The sequence below is a fragment of the Palaemon carinicauda genome, chromosome 3, assembly GCF_036898095.1.
Source record: "Palaemon carinicauda isolate YSFRI2023 chromosome 3, ASM3689809v2, whole genome shotgun sequence".
NCBI lineage: Eukaryota > Metazoa > Arthropoda > Malacostraca > Decapoda > Palaemonidae > Palaemon > Palaemon carinicauda.
Window position 1 is genome coordinate 20,432,869 of NC_090727.1, and position 16,218 is coordinate 20,449,086.

The 16,218-nt window shown below is 33.8% G+C and overlaps 1 protein-coding gene across 1 annotated transcript in view; it reads left to right on the forward strand.

Moving 5' to 3' along the window:
• Positions 1–477: 477 nt before the first annotated feature.
• The window catches only part of LOC137630970 (skin secretory protein xP2-like), a 75,696-nt gene continuing 59,955 nt past the window's right edge, over positions 478–16,218 (forward strand). The window contains exon 1 of the mRNA XM_068362504.1: positions 478–672. Coding sequence (XP_068218605.1) covers positions 478–672 — 195 coding nt within the window. The remainder of the gene's footprint in view (positions 673–16,218) is intronic.

Sequence of the window (16,218 nt, forward strand, 5' to 3'; positions counted from 1 at the left end):
GTAGATGGACGGACGTCCGGACAGCTAGTCCCCAAAATGAAAGCAGACGGACAGACAAACAGATGGTGTCCCGATAATGAAGGCGGACAAACGGATGGTCAGTCCCTAAAATGAAAGCACACAGATGGACAAACGGATGGTCAGTCCCTAAAATGAAAGCACGCAGAAGGACAAACGGATGGTCAGTCCCTAAAATGAAAGTAGATGGACGGACGTCCGGACAGCTAGTCCCCAAAATGAAAGCAGACAGACAGTCAAACAGATGGTGTCCCCATAATGAAAGCGGACAAACGGATGGTCAGTCCTTAAAATGAAAGCACACAAATGGACAAAAAGATGGTCAGTCCCTAAAATGAAAGCACACAGATGGACAAACGGATGGTCAGTCCCCAAAATGAAAGCAGACGGCCAGACAAACAGATGGTCAGTCCTAAAATGAAAGCAGACAGACGGACAAATGGACGGCCAGTCCCCAAAATGAAAGCAGAAGGACGGACGACCGTACAGCCAGTCCCCGAAATGAAAGTAGAAGGACGGACGACCGCACAGCCAGTCCCCGAAATGAAAGTAGAAGGACGGACGACCGCACAGCCAGTCCCAAAAATTAAAGCAGACGGACAGACAAACAGATGGTGTCCCCATAATGAAAGCAGATGGATGGACAAACGGATGGTCAGTGCCCAAAATGAAAGCAGACGGACGGACAAATGGATGGCCAGTCCCTAGAATGAAAGCACACAGATGGACAAACAGATGGTCAGTCCCCAAAATAAAAGCAGATGGACGGATAAACGGATGGTCAGCCCCCAAAATGAAAGCAGATGGACGGACGAATGAACGGCCAGTCCCAAAAATGATAGTAGAAGAACGGACGACCGGACGGCCAATCCCAAAATGAAAGCAAACAGACGGTTAGTCCCCTAAATGAAAGCAGATGGACGGACGAACGGATGATCAGTCCCCAAAATGAAAGAAGATGGACAGTCAGTCCCCAAAATGAAAGCAGACGGACAGTTAAACGGCTGGTCAGTCCCCAAAATGAAAGCAGACGGACGGTTAAACGGATGATCAGTCCCCAAAATGAAAGCAGACGGACGGTCAGTCCCCAAAATGAAAGCAGACAGACTGTTAAACGGATGGTCAATCCTCAAAATGAAAGCAGACGATCTGACAAAACGGATGATCAGTCCCCAAAATGAAAGTAGACGGATGGTCAGTCCCCTAAATGAAAGTAGACGAACTGACGAACGGATGATCAGTCCCCAAAATGAAAGCAGACGGAAGGTAAAACGGACGGTCAGTCCTCAAAATGAAAGCAGACGAATTGACAAACGGATGATCAGTCCCCAAAATGAAAGCAGACGGACGGTTAAACGGATGGTCAGTCCCCAAAATGAAAGCAGACGAACTGACAAACGGATGATCAGTCCCCAAAATGAAAGCAGTCAGATGGTCAGTCCCCAAAATGAAAGCAGTCAGATGGTCAGTCCCCAAAATGAAAGCAGACGGACGGTTAAACGGACGGTCAGTCCTCAAAATGAAAGCAGACGAACTGACAAACGGATGATCAGCCCCCAAAATGAAAGAAGACGGATGGTCAGTCCCCAAAATGAAAGCAGACGGACGGTTAAACGGACGGTCAGTCCCCAAAATGAAAGCAGACGAACTGACAAACGGATGATCAGTCCCCAAAATGAAAGAAGACGGATGGTCAGTCCCCAAAATGAAAGCAGACGGACGGTTAAACGGACGGTCAGTCCTCAAAATGAAAGCAGACGAACTGACAAACGGATGATCAGTCCCCAAAATGAAAGAAGACGGATGGTCAGTCCCCAAAATGAAAGCAGACGGACGGTTAAACGGACGGTCAGTCCCCAAAATGAAAGCAGACGAACTGACAAACGGATAATCAGTCCCCAAAATGAAACCAAATGAACTGTCAGTCCCCAAAAATGGAAGCAAATGACCTGTCAGTCCCCAAAATCCAAGCAGACGGACGGAAAACCAGACGGTCAGTCCCCAAATAAGAAAGCAAACAGACGATCAGTCCCCAAAATGAAATATAAAAGAGCGCTGATGACGCTACACCGCTGCCTTCCCAACGCGATCGAATTAGTTGGAATCATAGCGGTGCAAACTCAAGTTTAATTCTAATTTCCTCCCAAGTCATCACAGGGATATTCAGGAGGATATTGAAGTTAGAAGAACAAACATGGACGATGCATGTGCAGGTGGCGATGCTGATAATTTACATAATCCTGTAGTTGAATTGATTGAACTTTTAAAAGCTCAATCTTGCAGTAAATGTGTTTTTTATGTTGAACAGGCTGAGACGTCTTTTTATATATGTAAGTTCAAATGTTCAATCTTGCAGCTAATGTTTTTTCATGTTGAACAGGCATACATGTCTTTTTATATAGTTTATAATATGTAAGTTCAAATGTTCAATCTTGCAGCAAATGTTTCTTTATGTTGAACAGGCTAACATAAGTCTTTTTATACAGTTTATAATATGTAAGTTCAAATGTTCAAACTTGAAGCTAATGATTTTATGTTGAACAGACTGATGTGTCTTTTTATATAGTTTATATTATGTAAGTTTAAATGTCCAAACTTGAAGATAATGATTTTATGTTGAACAGGCTGACAAGTCTTTTTATATAGTTTATAATATGTAAGTTCAAATGTTCAATCTTGCATCAAATGTTTTTATGTTGAACAGGCTAACATAAGTCTTTTTATATAGTTTATAATATGTAAGTTCAAAAGCTCAATCTTGCAGAAAATGTTTTTTTTATGTTTATAATATGTAAGTTCAAATGTTCAAACGTGAAGCTAATAATTTTATGTTGAACAGGCTGACATAAGTCTTTTTATAGTTTATATATGAAGTATCTGTTTTAATATTGTTAATGTTTATGAAAATATTTTATTTTAATTGTTCATTTCTTCTTATATAGTTTATTTCCTTATTTTCTTTCCTCGCTGGGCTATTTTTTCCTGTTGGAGACCTTGGAGTTATAGCATCTTGCTTTTCCAATTTAAGTTGTAGATTAGCTAATAATAATAATAATAATAATAATAATAATAATAATAATAATAATAATAATATCAAAAGTTCAAACTTGCAGCAAATATTTTTATGTTGAACAGGCTGACATAAGTCTTTTTATATAGTTTATATATGAAGTATCTGTTTTAATGTTGTGAATGTTTATGAAAATATTCTATTTTAATTGTTCATTACTTCTTATATAGTTTATTTCCTTATTTTTTTGCTCACTGGGCTATTTTTCCCTGTTGGAGACCTTGGGCTTATAGCATCTTGCTTTTCCAATTTAAGTTGTAGATTAGCTAATAATAAAAATCATAATAATAATAATAATAATAATAATAATAATAATAATAATCTTTCCAACTAGGATTGTAGCTTAGCTAATAATAATAATAATAATAATAATAATAATAATAATAATAATAATAATAACAATAATAATAATAATAATAATAATAATAATAATAACAAACCATTGGAGCTAATAGTAGTAAAAACCATTTATTCTAAAGATTATATATATATTTTCAATTTCTCCTTTCATTCGTATTCCTTCTCTTTTATGTTTATATTTATTTTCTCGAATTTCCATATTTTCGTGTTTTCGTAACTGGCGGAACGCCAGCGGGCTGATATTAAATTCAATCGGCTCTCAGTACTCTGAGGGTTACGTATGTTTTGTATACGGCAAAAGAGGAATTTAGCATTTCACAGAATAAATCGCGAGCTGCTGCACAATTTAAAGGTGTTTAATATATATATATATATATATATATATATATATATATATATATATATATATATATATATGTGTGTGTGTGTGTGTGTATATATATATATAATTATATATATGTATATGTATATACGTATATATCTATCTATATATATACATATATATATATATATATATATATATATATATATATATATACAGTATATATATATATATATATATATATATATATATATATATACTGTATATATATATATATATATATGTTATATATATATGTTATATATATATACATATATATATATATATATATATATATGTATATATATATATATATATATATATATATATATATATATATATATATATATATATATAGGTAAAAGTTCGGAGACCAATAATTATTTAATTAGGCTTTCATAGCAAGTAACCTTAACATATTTATCTAGAATATATTAGCTATTTATCTTTATTCCAATAAAACATTCCTATCATATCCTTATTTCTCATAATTCAGACTACGTTTCATAATAAATTACACAGTACTCAGTGAAAATAGCACAAGGTCCACCTATCTAAAATTGAAAACAAATAAAACCACAAATAAACAAACAATCATAGTAAGAAATAAAATTCAAGAATATAAATCATAAAATAATACTCTGCTAAAACCCATAGTGACAGCCACTTTTTATGATACACAACAGAGGAGGATCAGAGGTCTGTTGTGTCAACAAGATGTCAAAACATTTCGAGGGCAAACGAAGACAATTTGACAGGTGGGATTCGTGGATAAAACAATGACATTGTGTACCTTATTATTATTATTATCACTAGCCAAGCTACAACCCTAGTTGGAAAAGCAAGATGCTATAAGCCCAAGGGCTCCAACAGGGAAAAATAGCCCAGTGAGGAAATTGATTGATTGAAAGTTTTCTGGCATCCTGACAACCAGAACGCCTTATACTTTTCATATTATTATCACTATTATTATTATCATTATCATTACTAGCCAAGCTACAACCATAGTTGGAAAAGCAAGATGCTATAAGCCCAAGGGCTCAAACAGGGAAAAATATCCCAGTGAAGAAAGGAATTAAGGAAATGAAAATTATTATAATTATTATTATCATTATTATTATTATTATTATTATTACTAGCCAAGCTACAACCCTAGTTGGAAAAGCAAGATGCTATAAGCCCAAGGGCTCGAACAGGGAAAAATTGCCCAGTGAGGAAAGTAACTAAGGAAATGAAAATTATTATTATTATTAATATTATTATTATTATTACTAGCCAAGCTACAACCCTAGTTGGAAAAGCAAGATGCTATAAGCCCAAGGGCTCCAACAGGGAAAAACTGCCCAGTGAGGAAAGGAATTAAGGAAATGAAAATTATTATTATTATTATTAATATCATTTTTATTATTATTACTAGCCACGCTACAACCCTAGTTGGAAAAGCAAGATGCTATAAGCCCAAGGGCTCCAACAGGGAAAAATAACCGTGTGAGGAAAGGAAATAAGGAAATAAATAAATGATGAGAAGAAAATAACAATAAATCATTCTAAAAACAGTAACAACGTCAAAATAGATATGTCCTCTATAAACTATTAACAACGTCAAAAACAGATATGTCATATATAAACTATAAAAAGACTCATGTTAGCCTGGTCAACATAAAAACATTTGCTCCAACTTTGAACTTTCGAAGTTCTACTGATTCAACTACCCGATTATAACATATGTGATATAACACAAATGTTAATAATCTTTAAGTATATCAATCTAATTGTGGATGTAAATAAAAATAGATGTGTCAACATAATTAAATCTTTCTTGTAAAAACGAAGACAATTTGACAGATATGACTCGTAGTTAAACAATGACATTATGTACCTTATTAACATATGTTAAATAAAACTAATGTTAATACCGTGTAAGTATGCCCATTTGATTATTATCATTATTGTTATTAGTATTATTATCATTATTATTACTATTATTAATATTATTATTATTATTACTAGCTAAGCTACAACCCTAGTTGGAAAAGCAAGATGCTATAAACCCAAAGGCTCCAACAGGAGAAAAACGTTGCTAATAATACAAACAGATGTGTCAGAAAAATATCAAAATCTTTCGTACACAAACGATTTGAGATCGACTCGTGGATAAAATAAAACAATTATAATCCTTATTAACATATTTAAAAGAAAACTAACGTTAATACTAAGTATATCCATCTAATAAGGTTAAATAACAATAAAATAAATATAAACAAGCTACACGAGGTTAAGGGCACCGACCTCCAACTAAAGAAGCGGAAGAAAAAGATCAGTATCTCGGACTGGAGAAGAATTTCACGAGGAGCTGACAGAATGTCAGGCACTGGCGGCCTCTGTTAGCAATCCGAATTGAAACAGACGTTCGAGGGGATGGCTGTAGGAGGAGGGGTGGGGGGGGGGGAGGAGACAAGAGCCAGGGGGGGGGGGGTTTACAAACCCAGCGATCCGTATTCATAGGAATTTCTCCAAACAAGCAGGGGATGGAGAACAGGGGGAATTTTTTTTTTCTTTTTAAAGATATAAATTAAATAAACATATTGTACTGTTTGCTTATATAAGTGAAATGCGTACGATTTAATTGTCAAAGTATAACAGAAATAAGATACCGAAGTATTGTAATGTTTGCTTATATAAGTGAAATGCGTACGATTTAATTGTCAAAGTATAACAGAAATAAGATACCGAGATATTGTAATGTTTGCTTATATAAGTGAAAATAGTACGATTTAATTGTCAAACTATAAGAGAAATAAGATACCGATATTGTAATGTTTGCTTATATAAGTGAAAAGAGTACGATTTAATTGTCAAAGTATAAGAGAAATAAGATACCGAGATATTGTAATGTTTGCTTATATAAGTGAAATGCGTGCGATTTAATTGTCAAAGTATAAGAGAAATAAGGTACCGAGATATTGTAATGTTTGCTTATATAAGTGAAATGAGTACGATTTAATTGTCAAAGTATAAGAGAAATAAGGTACCGAGATATTGTAATGTTTGCTTATATAAGTGAAATGAGTACGATTTAAATGTCAAAGTATATGAGAAAAAAGATACCGAGATATTGTAATGTTTGCTTATATAAGTGAATTGCGTACGATTTAGTTATCAAAGTATAAGAGAAATAAGATACCCAGATATAGTAATGTTTGCTTATATAAGTGAATTGCGTACGATTTAATTGTCAAAGTATAAGAGAAATAAGGTACAGAGACATTGTAATGTTTGCTTATATAAGTGAAATGCGTGCGATTTAATTGTCAAAGTATAAGAGAAATAAGGTACAGAGACATTGTAATGTTTGCTTATATAAGTGAAATGCGTGCGATTTAATTGTCAAAGTATAAGAGAAATAAGATACCGACATATCGTAATATTTGCTTATATAAGTGAAATGCGTACGATTTAATTGTCAAAGTATAAGAGAAATAAGATACCGAGATATTGTAATGTTTGCTTATTTAAGTGAAATGCGCACGATTTAATTGGCAATCAAAGTACAATATTAATTATTGAACTACTTGAAGAACTGGATTGGATACAGACATGAGCAGTAATGGACTTTTATATTGTTACGGTATCTCCATTAGATAAGATTACAGAATCAGATACCAGATAAGGAAAGGATACAGCCATAGCCTGTGTACCATGGCCTTCCACTACTGTCTTGGATTAGAGTTCTCTTGCTTGGGGGTACACTCGGTAAGGCTGTTCTATCTTATTTCTCTTCCTCTTGTTTTTTTTCCTTGTTTTTTTTTTAAGTTTTTATAGTATATATGTGAAAGATCTAATCTAATGTTGTTACTGTTCCTGAAATATTTTATTTTGATTGCTTATTCTTCTCTTGTAGTTTATTTATTTCCTTGTCTCCTTTCCTCCCTTAGCTATATTTCCCTATTGGAGCCTTTCGATTTATAGCATCTTGCTTTTCCAACTATGGTTATAGCCTAGAATAATAATAACAATTATAATATTGATGTAAACAATTAAGGAAAACTGAACGGTGAGGGTAAATCAATATGAAAAGCAGAAGTATGTTAAGGGAAAAAAAAACGAAATGTAGGAATTGGAAAAAAAGAGCACATTTGACCTCTGACCTTAACATGAATTAATTGGCGTGGATTTTCATAAACTAAAATATGAACCAAGTTTGAAGTCTCTGTGACAACGATGTCCAAACTTATGGCATTACGTTAACTGAAGATTTTCCTTGACCGTGACCGTGACCATTGACCTTGACCTTCCAAAATTTAATCATTTCCAGTTTTTTTTTTACTCAACAGTTGACCCTTCCCTTCCAAGTTTCATTACTCTGCAATTAAAATTGTGGTCATGAAGCTGTTCAGAAGCAAACACACAAGCAGGGGGTAAAACATAACCTCCTTCCATCTTCGTTGGCGGAGGTAACTAGAGGAGCACTCAGGAGAGAGCATACTTCCACCACGGCAGCCTATTTCTCGAAACCAGGTTGCCTTAGGGTTAATTCAGTCAACCTTTTGCTCTATCTTGACCTTGACCTTTGACCTGGGACTTTCAAAATGGAATCACTTCTACGCCTTAACATAACAATTACTCCCGGAACCCTTGACCTTTGATCTGTGACTTTCAAAAGTGAATCACTTCCACGTCTCAACGTAACATTTAATCCCTGAACCCTTGACCATGACCTTTGACCTAGGACTTTCAAAATGGAATCACTTCTACGTCTCAACATAACAATTAATCCCTAAACCCTTAACCTTGACCTTTGCCCTAGGACTTTCAAAATGGAATCACTTTCACGTCTAAACATAACAATTAATCCCTGAACCCTTGACCTTGACCTTTGACCAACGAGTTTCAAAACAGAATCACTTCTACGTCTCAACATAATAATTAATCCCTGAAAGTTTCACTACTCTATGAGTGAAATTGTGGCCATAAACTCGTCCACAAACAAACAAACAAACAAACGGAAAAAACATAACCTCTCCAACTTAGTTGGCAGAGAAAAAAAAAACATTGGTAGGAAATATAAATCTATCAGTATGAAAACACAACCCAACGAATACATCTTTCTAAAAATTTTAACAATGAAAGACAACGATGAAGGCAAAGCCCAGTAAATGTACATAACTAATTTCAACAAAACAATAAACTTGAAATATTCATCACTTTGAATAACTATTGCCTAATTATTTTGGTTTACCTCTCACGAAAAATTGTCCTCGTCTTACTTCTCTACTATCTGTTTTATTGTCTTTTATATACAGTAAGTGCCCACATAGATTGAAACTGATATTTTGTTCGGTGATGTTCATGAAAACAAATTAGATTTGAAGTATTTGTTTTCACACTGACAGACATACAGACCTAAAATACACACATACATACACACACACACACATATATATATATATATATATATATATATATATATATAAATATATATATATATATATTCATAGACATATATATATATATATATATATATATATATATATATATATATATATATATATATGTGTGTGTGTGTGTATGCATTTATGTATACATATACATATATATACTGTATATATAAATATATATACACATGTATATACAGTATATATATATATATATATATATATATATATATATGTATGTAAACATATATGTATGTATATATACATACTGTATACATACTGTATATATATATATATATATATATATATATATATATATATATATATATATATATACAGTATATATGTATATATATATATATGTATGTATATATATACATATATAAATATATATATATATATATATATATATATATATATATATATATATACATATACATATATAGTTTTAGCGGAATACGAAATGTAAAAGACGTTTAAATAGCGATGCGAAAACTTTCATGCCAGCCTACAAGAGCCACAGGTATCACTGACCATTAAAATAAAACAATTACCTCCACTAGTAATTTCAATTCAGAATATCTCACAAACTAATCATAAAGTTACAAACATTTCGATGCAAATAAAAACTAATTTTATAAGAGTTTATTGAAGCAAAGGTGTGCCTTGACTACTTAAGCATTGAAACAGAGTTGAATAATAATATGTCTCCCGATACTAATATGTTTCCCAATACAGGTAAAACAGAGTATTGAATACTTAGCATTCAAGACAGAACTGAATAATAATATGTCTCCCAATACTAATATGTCTCCCAATACAGGTAAAACCGAGTAGCAAGAGACCTTCATTAACATTGTTGAGACAGACATGAATAATAATATGTCTCCCAATACTAATATGTCTCCCAATACAGGTAAAACAGAGTATTGAATACTTAGCATTCAAGACAGAACTGAATAATAACATGTCTCCCAATACTAAGATGTCTCCCAATACAGGTAAAACAGAGTATTGAATACTTAGCATTCAAGACAGAACTGAATAATAATATGTCTCCCAATACTAAGATGTCTCCCAATACAGGTAAAACAGAGTATTGAATACTTAGCATTCCAGACAGAACTGAATAATAACATGTCTCCCAATACTAAGTTGTCTCCCAATACAGGTAAAACAGAGTATTGAATACTTAGCATTCCAGACAGAACTGAATAATAACATGTCTCCCAATACTAAGATGTCTCCCAATACAGGTAAAACAGAGTATTGAATACTTAGCATTCAAGACAGAACTGAATAATAATATGTCTCCCAATACTAAGATGTCTCCCAATACAGGTAAAACAGAGTATTGAATACTTAGCATTCCAGACAGAACTGAATAATAACATGTCTCCCAATACTAAGTTGTCTCCCAATACAGGTAAAACAGAGTATTGAATACTTAGCATTCCAGACAGAACTGAATAATAACATGTCTCCCAATACTAAGATGTCTCCCAATACAGGTAAAACAGAGTATTGAATACTTAGCATTCCAGACAGAACTGAATAATAACATGTCTCCCAATACTAAGTTGTCTCCCAATACAGGTAAAACAGAGTATTGAATACTTAGCATTCCAGACAGAACTGAATAATAACATGTCTCCCAATACTAAGATGTCTCCCAATACAGGTAAAACAGAGTATTGAATACTTAGCATTCCAGACAGAACTGAATAATAACATGTCTCCCAATACTAAGTTGTCTCCCAATACAGGTAAAACAGAGTATTGAATACTTAGCATTCCAGACAGAACTGAATAATAACATGTCTCCCAATACTAAGATGTCTCCCAATACAGGTAAAACAGAGTATTGAATACTTAGCATTCCAGACAGAACTGAATAATAACATGTCTCCCAATACTAAGATGTCTCCCAATACAGGTAAAACAGAGTATTGAATACTTAGCATTCCAGACAGAACTGAATAATAACATGTCTCCCAATACTAAGATGTCTCCCAATACAGGTAAAACAGAGTATTGAATACTTAGCATTCCAGACAGAACTGAATAATAACATGTCTCCCAATACTAAGTTGTCTCCCAATACAGGTAAAACAGAGTAGCAAGAGGCCTTATCACTCATAAGAAATAGTATAATGATAAACATCAAACTAATGAGTTTACCATTCCAGGATATTTAAAGACTAGTGTGACAGGCCGAGAGAAGGTTGTGACTCAAAGACAGGATGAAAGCAACTGAGAGAGTTTATTATAGAACACTCCTTCATATACAAAAGCTCAAAGCAACAAAAAATTCCATGTTCAAAACAGACACCGTTACCGATGAGAAAAACAGACATGTTTATTCGGGTTCTTTTTAGTGCGAGGGAAGGGCGAAGATACAAGCATTATATATACACAAAATGAACGAACGTGTGATACACGGTTGGTACACTAGCCTCCTGGCTAGTTTGAAAGTTTAAAGGCCGCTCATGAATGGCAGAGGCAAGGGACAGTGTCATTGCCCTATCAAGCAGCACAATGCCCTAGACATTAACCATATATACATATGCTCAGCTCCAAGTCCCCTATCCACCCAAGCTAGGACCAAGGAGGGCCAGGCAATGGCTCCTGATGATTCAGCGGTAGAACTATAGGCTCCCCCAAACGCCCCATCTTTAGCTCGCAAGGACGGGAGGTTGCAGCGACCAAAGGAACTAAAGAGTTTGAGCAAGACTCGAAAACCAGTCTGGCGTTCACCAGTCAGGAACGTTACCACATTAGCCACCACAAACCCTAAAGTGGTAACGTGTTTGTCTAGCATTCGCACATATGATTAGCTTCAAAATCCCCTCTCGACCCAATCTAGGACCAAGGAGGGCCGGGCAATGGCTGCTGATGACTCAGCAGATAGAACTGTAGGCTCCCCCACACGCCCCATCCTTAGCTCACAAGGACGGGGACGTTACAGCGACCAAAGGAACTAACGAGTTTCAGCAAGACTCGAACCCCAGTCTGGCATTCACCACTCAGGGACGTTACTACATTAGCCACAGCAAACCCTTAAGTGGTAACGTGTTTGCCTAGCATTCGCATGGTAGCAGATCGATCCCAGCCCGGGACCGTAAGTTTAAGCTGTTTACCTGGGGAGGCCTCTGTAGTGGTTGGGCATCACTGTGGGGGGGTTGGGCTTGCTTGGCTGACGTTCTGGTGAGCATCTATTCTGATGAAATTCGGATTGAAACCAGACATCTTTAACCTTCATGTGACGGTTGTGAAAAAGAAATCATGAAACATGTCTTATTTCTCGACATCTTGTTTTGTTAAAGTTTTTATAGTTTATATAGGAAATATCTATTTTGGTGGTGGTGTTGTTCTTAAAATAATTTATTTTTCCTTGTTTCCTTTCCTCACCGGGGTACTTTTCCCTGTTGGAGCTCTTGGGCTTATAGTATCTTGCTTTTCCAACTACGGTTGTAGTTTAGCTGGTAATAATAATAATAATAATAATAATAATAATAATAATACCATCTTTTCCCTTGTTTCCATTCCTCACCGGGGTACTTTTCCCTGTTGGAGACCTTGAGTTTATAGCATCTTGCTTTTCTAACTAGGGTTGTAGCTTAGCTAGTAATAATAATAATAATAATAATAATAATAATAATAATAATAACTAGCGTTGTAGCTTACCTAGTACTAATAATAATAATAATAATAATAATAATAATAATAATAAAAAATAATAATAATAATAATAATAATAATAATAATAATAATAATAATAATAATAATATGTCTTTTATTCAAGATTTAGTGAAGGCTCAAATACTTGATTATCTGCCAATGATAATATTCATAATTGCATCTTATCTTGAATATACACATTGGATGAATCATGTGAATAAAAACGAAAAATTAATATGCTATTCAACGTTAATAAGTCAAATATTCCATTCAATCTTCAAAATTCAAAAAAATAAATATGGAATGATTAAAATATTTGAAACGGCTTTTCCCAAATTGCCAATACACTTGAAAATCAGCACCAACATCACATAATAGATTTGCCTAAGCATAGCGGAAATATTCATGCGTGTATTTTCACAAAACCTTATTTCTATTTCGAGATTTCTCTTTAACTCCAAATTTGACTTGAGGAAAATCGTTCGTTTTTTTTTTTAATTACGTTTTTACTTGAAACAATTCTACCGAATAGATAATAATGCTATGAAATGTACAGTTTAAAGGCTTTAAAGGTTTAAAGGCAGCTCATGAATAGCATAGGCAAGGTACAGTGACATTGCCCTATAAAGTAGGGCAATGCCCGGGAGACTAACCATATATACATATGATCAGCAGCCAAGCCCCCTCTCCACCCAAGCTAGGATCAAGGCGGGCCAGGCAATGGCTGCTGATGACTCAGCAGATAGACCTATAGGCTCCCCCAAACCTTGGTGTGTGTGTCTATATATAAATATATATATATATATATATATATATATATATATATAGAGTATATATATATATATATATATATATATATATATATATATAGAGTATATATATATATATATACATATATATAAATATATATATATATATATATATATATATATATATATATACAGTATGTATATATATATATATATATATATATATATATATATATAAATATTTATATATATATAAATATTTATATATATAGATGTATATATTTATATATATACATACACACACATATATATACACCACATAATACATATAATTACTGTATGTGTATACACTCCCACGCAATACTAATAGATTAGCGTGCATGTATATACACCCATACACATAAAAAACAATAACACAAACCCTCACACACCGAAAAAAAAAATCCCAATATATATCCTATAAAACTATTTGAAAGATCAACCCCCCCCCCCCCTCAGCCACCCCCCCCTTTCCCCTCACCACTCGGGGCCCGAGTATCACAAAACCGGCATTCAAAATGTAAACAGCAAAAAAAAAACCTTCATATGAATACTTCAAACAGAGCGAATTTAACGTTTAGCCTTTGTGTGTTTATTTACTTACCAAGTGTCACTCACTCCTAATTTACAGCGCTGGGGAGAGCTGAGATGAATACCGGGCTGTTATTGTATTGCCATGGGTCCCTGCATGGCGTTTACGGTTGTCATTCGCGGATTTTTCGCCGCGCGGACAATTTCTTTGAATTGTCACAATAGTTTTATTTCGTGCTAATATAATTACGTGTATTGTATATATATTGCGTGTGTACTGGGTAATATATATGGATGTGAAGTATGTTTGTATGTATGTATGTATGTATATATATATGTATGTATGTATGTATGTATGTATATATATATGTATGTATGTATGTATGCATGTATTATAAATCCCTAATTCTCACGAAAAATAAAATATGTTCTCAAAGTTGTGACGGATCCAGGCTAATAACATTTCTTCTATTGACAGGACGTTCGTAAAATGATCATGGGCCAAGAAGGAGCAAAAATGTAATCACGCCTCTCTATAATGTAAGGAATGTATGGCAACCAGAGACTCATAAATCATGGTTAAAGGGTTGTGGAGGCCGATGTGGTAACGTCCCTGACTGGGGTTAGAATCCCGCTCAAACTCGTTAGTTTTTTTTTGTCGCTGAAACCTCACCATCCTTGTGAGCTAAAGATGGCGGGGGTTTTGGGGAGCCTTTAGGTCTATCTGCTGAGTCATCAGCAGCCAATGCCAGGCACTCCTTGCCCCTAGCTTGGATGGAGAGGGGCTTGTGCGCTGATCATATGTATATATGGTCAATCTCTCGGGCATTGTTCAGCTTGCTAGGGCAATGTCTCTGTCCCTTGCCTCTGCCATTCATGAGTGACCTTTAAACCTTTAAAGGAATTTTTTCCTTTATATCTGAATATACTCGAGTACGGATGTGACGTCATACTTCATAGTCTATATTTCGGTCGCCATAACTAACGGCATATATATATATATATATATATATATATATATATATGCGTAAAAATCACAGGAAAACGTGATGCTCAGATGCAGAAGAACCACAGGGAAAATGAAAATACGAAATATACACTTAAGTCCTGACTAGTTTCGTGATACTTCCTCAGAGGACTGATTTATTGAGAGAGGTTTCTTTACAATTTATATGGAAAGCAAGCGTACGAACATACATATAGAGATTTAGAGAACAATGACACTTCCTTACCAACTACCTGGGTCAGGTGTTGAGTAGGAGGAGTCCCCCAAGCTCATTAGACACCTGTATGTATATGTGTATATGTATGTATATGTATGTGTATATATATGTATATATGTATATGTATGTGTATCTGTATGTATATATATATATATATATATATATATATATATATATATATATATATATATATATATTTGTATGTTTGTGTATGTTTTGCTTATGTATTTATATAGATATGGATACCGTATTGTCATATAAATAAACTGTACTGAAAATAAAAAAAGAAGAAAACAAGAATATACCCGCCACTAGAAATGACCCTTTTTAGCAGGTGTCTAATGAGCTTGGGGGACTCCTCCTACTCAACACCTGACCCAGGTAGTTGGTAAGGAAGTGTCATTGTTCTCTAAATCTCTATATTTATGTTCGTACGCTTGCTTTCCATATAAATTGTAAAGAAACCTCTCTCAATAAATCAGTCCAATAAATCAGTCCTCTGAGGAAGTATCACGAAACTAGTCAGGACTTAAGTGTATATTTCGTATTTTCATTTTCCCTGTGGTTCTTCTGCATATATATATATATATATATATATATATATATATATATATATATATATATATATATATATATATATATATATTTGTCAAAGAGAACTTAGCGGGCAAACTTACGTGTCTAATAATAATAATAATAATAATAATACAAGGAAGGAAAGAATGGTAGGAAAATGATGAAGGAAGGAAGG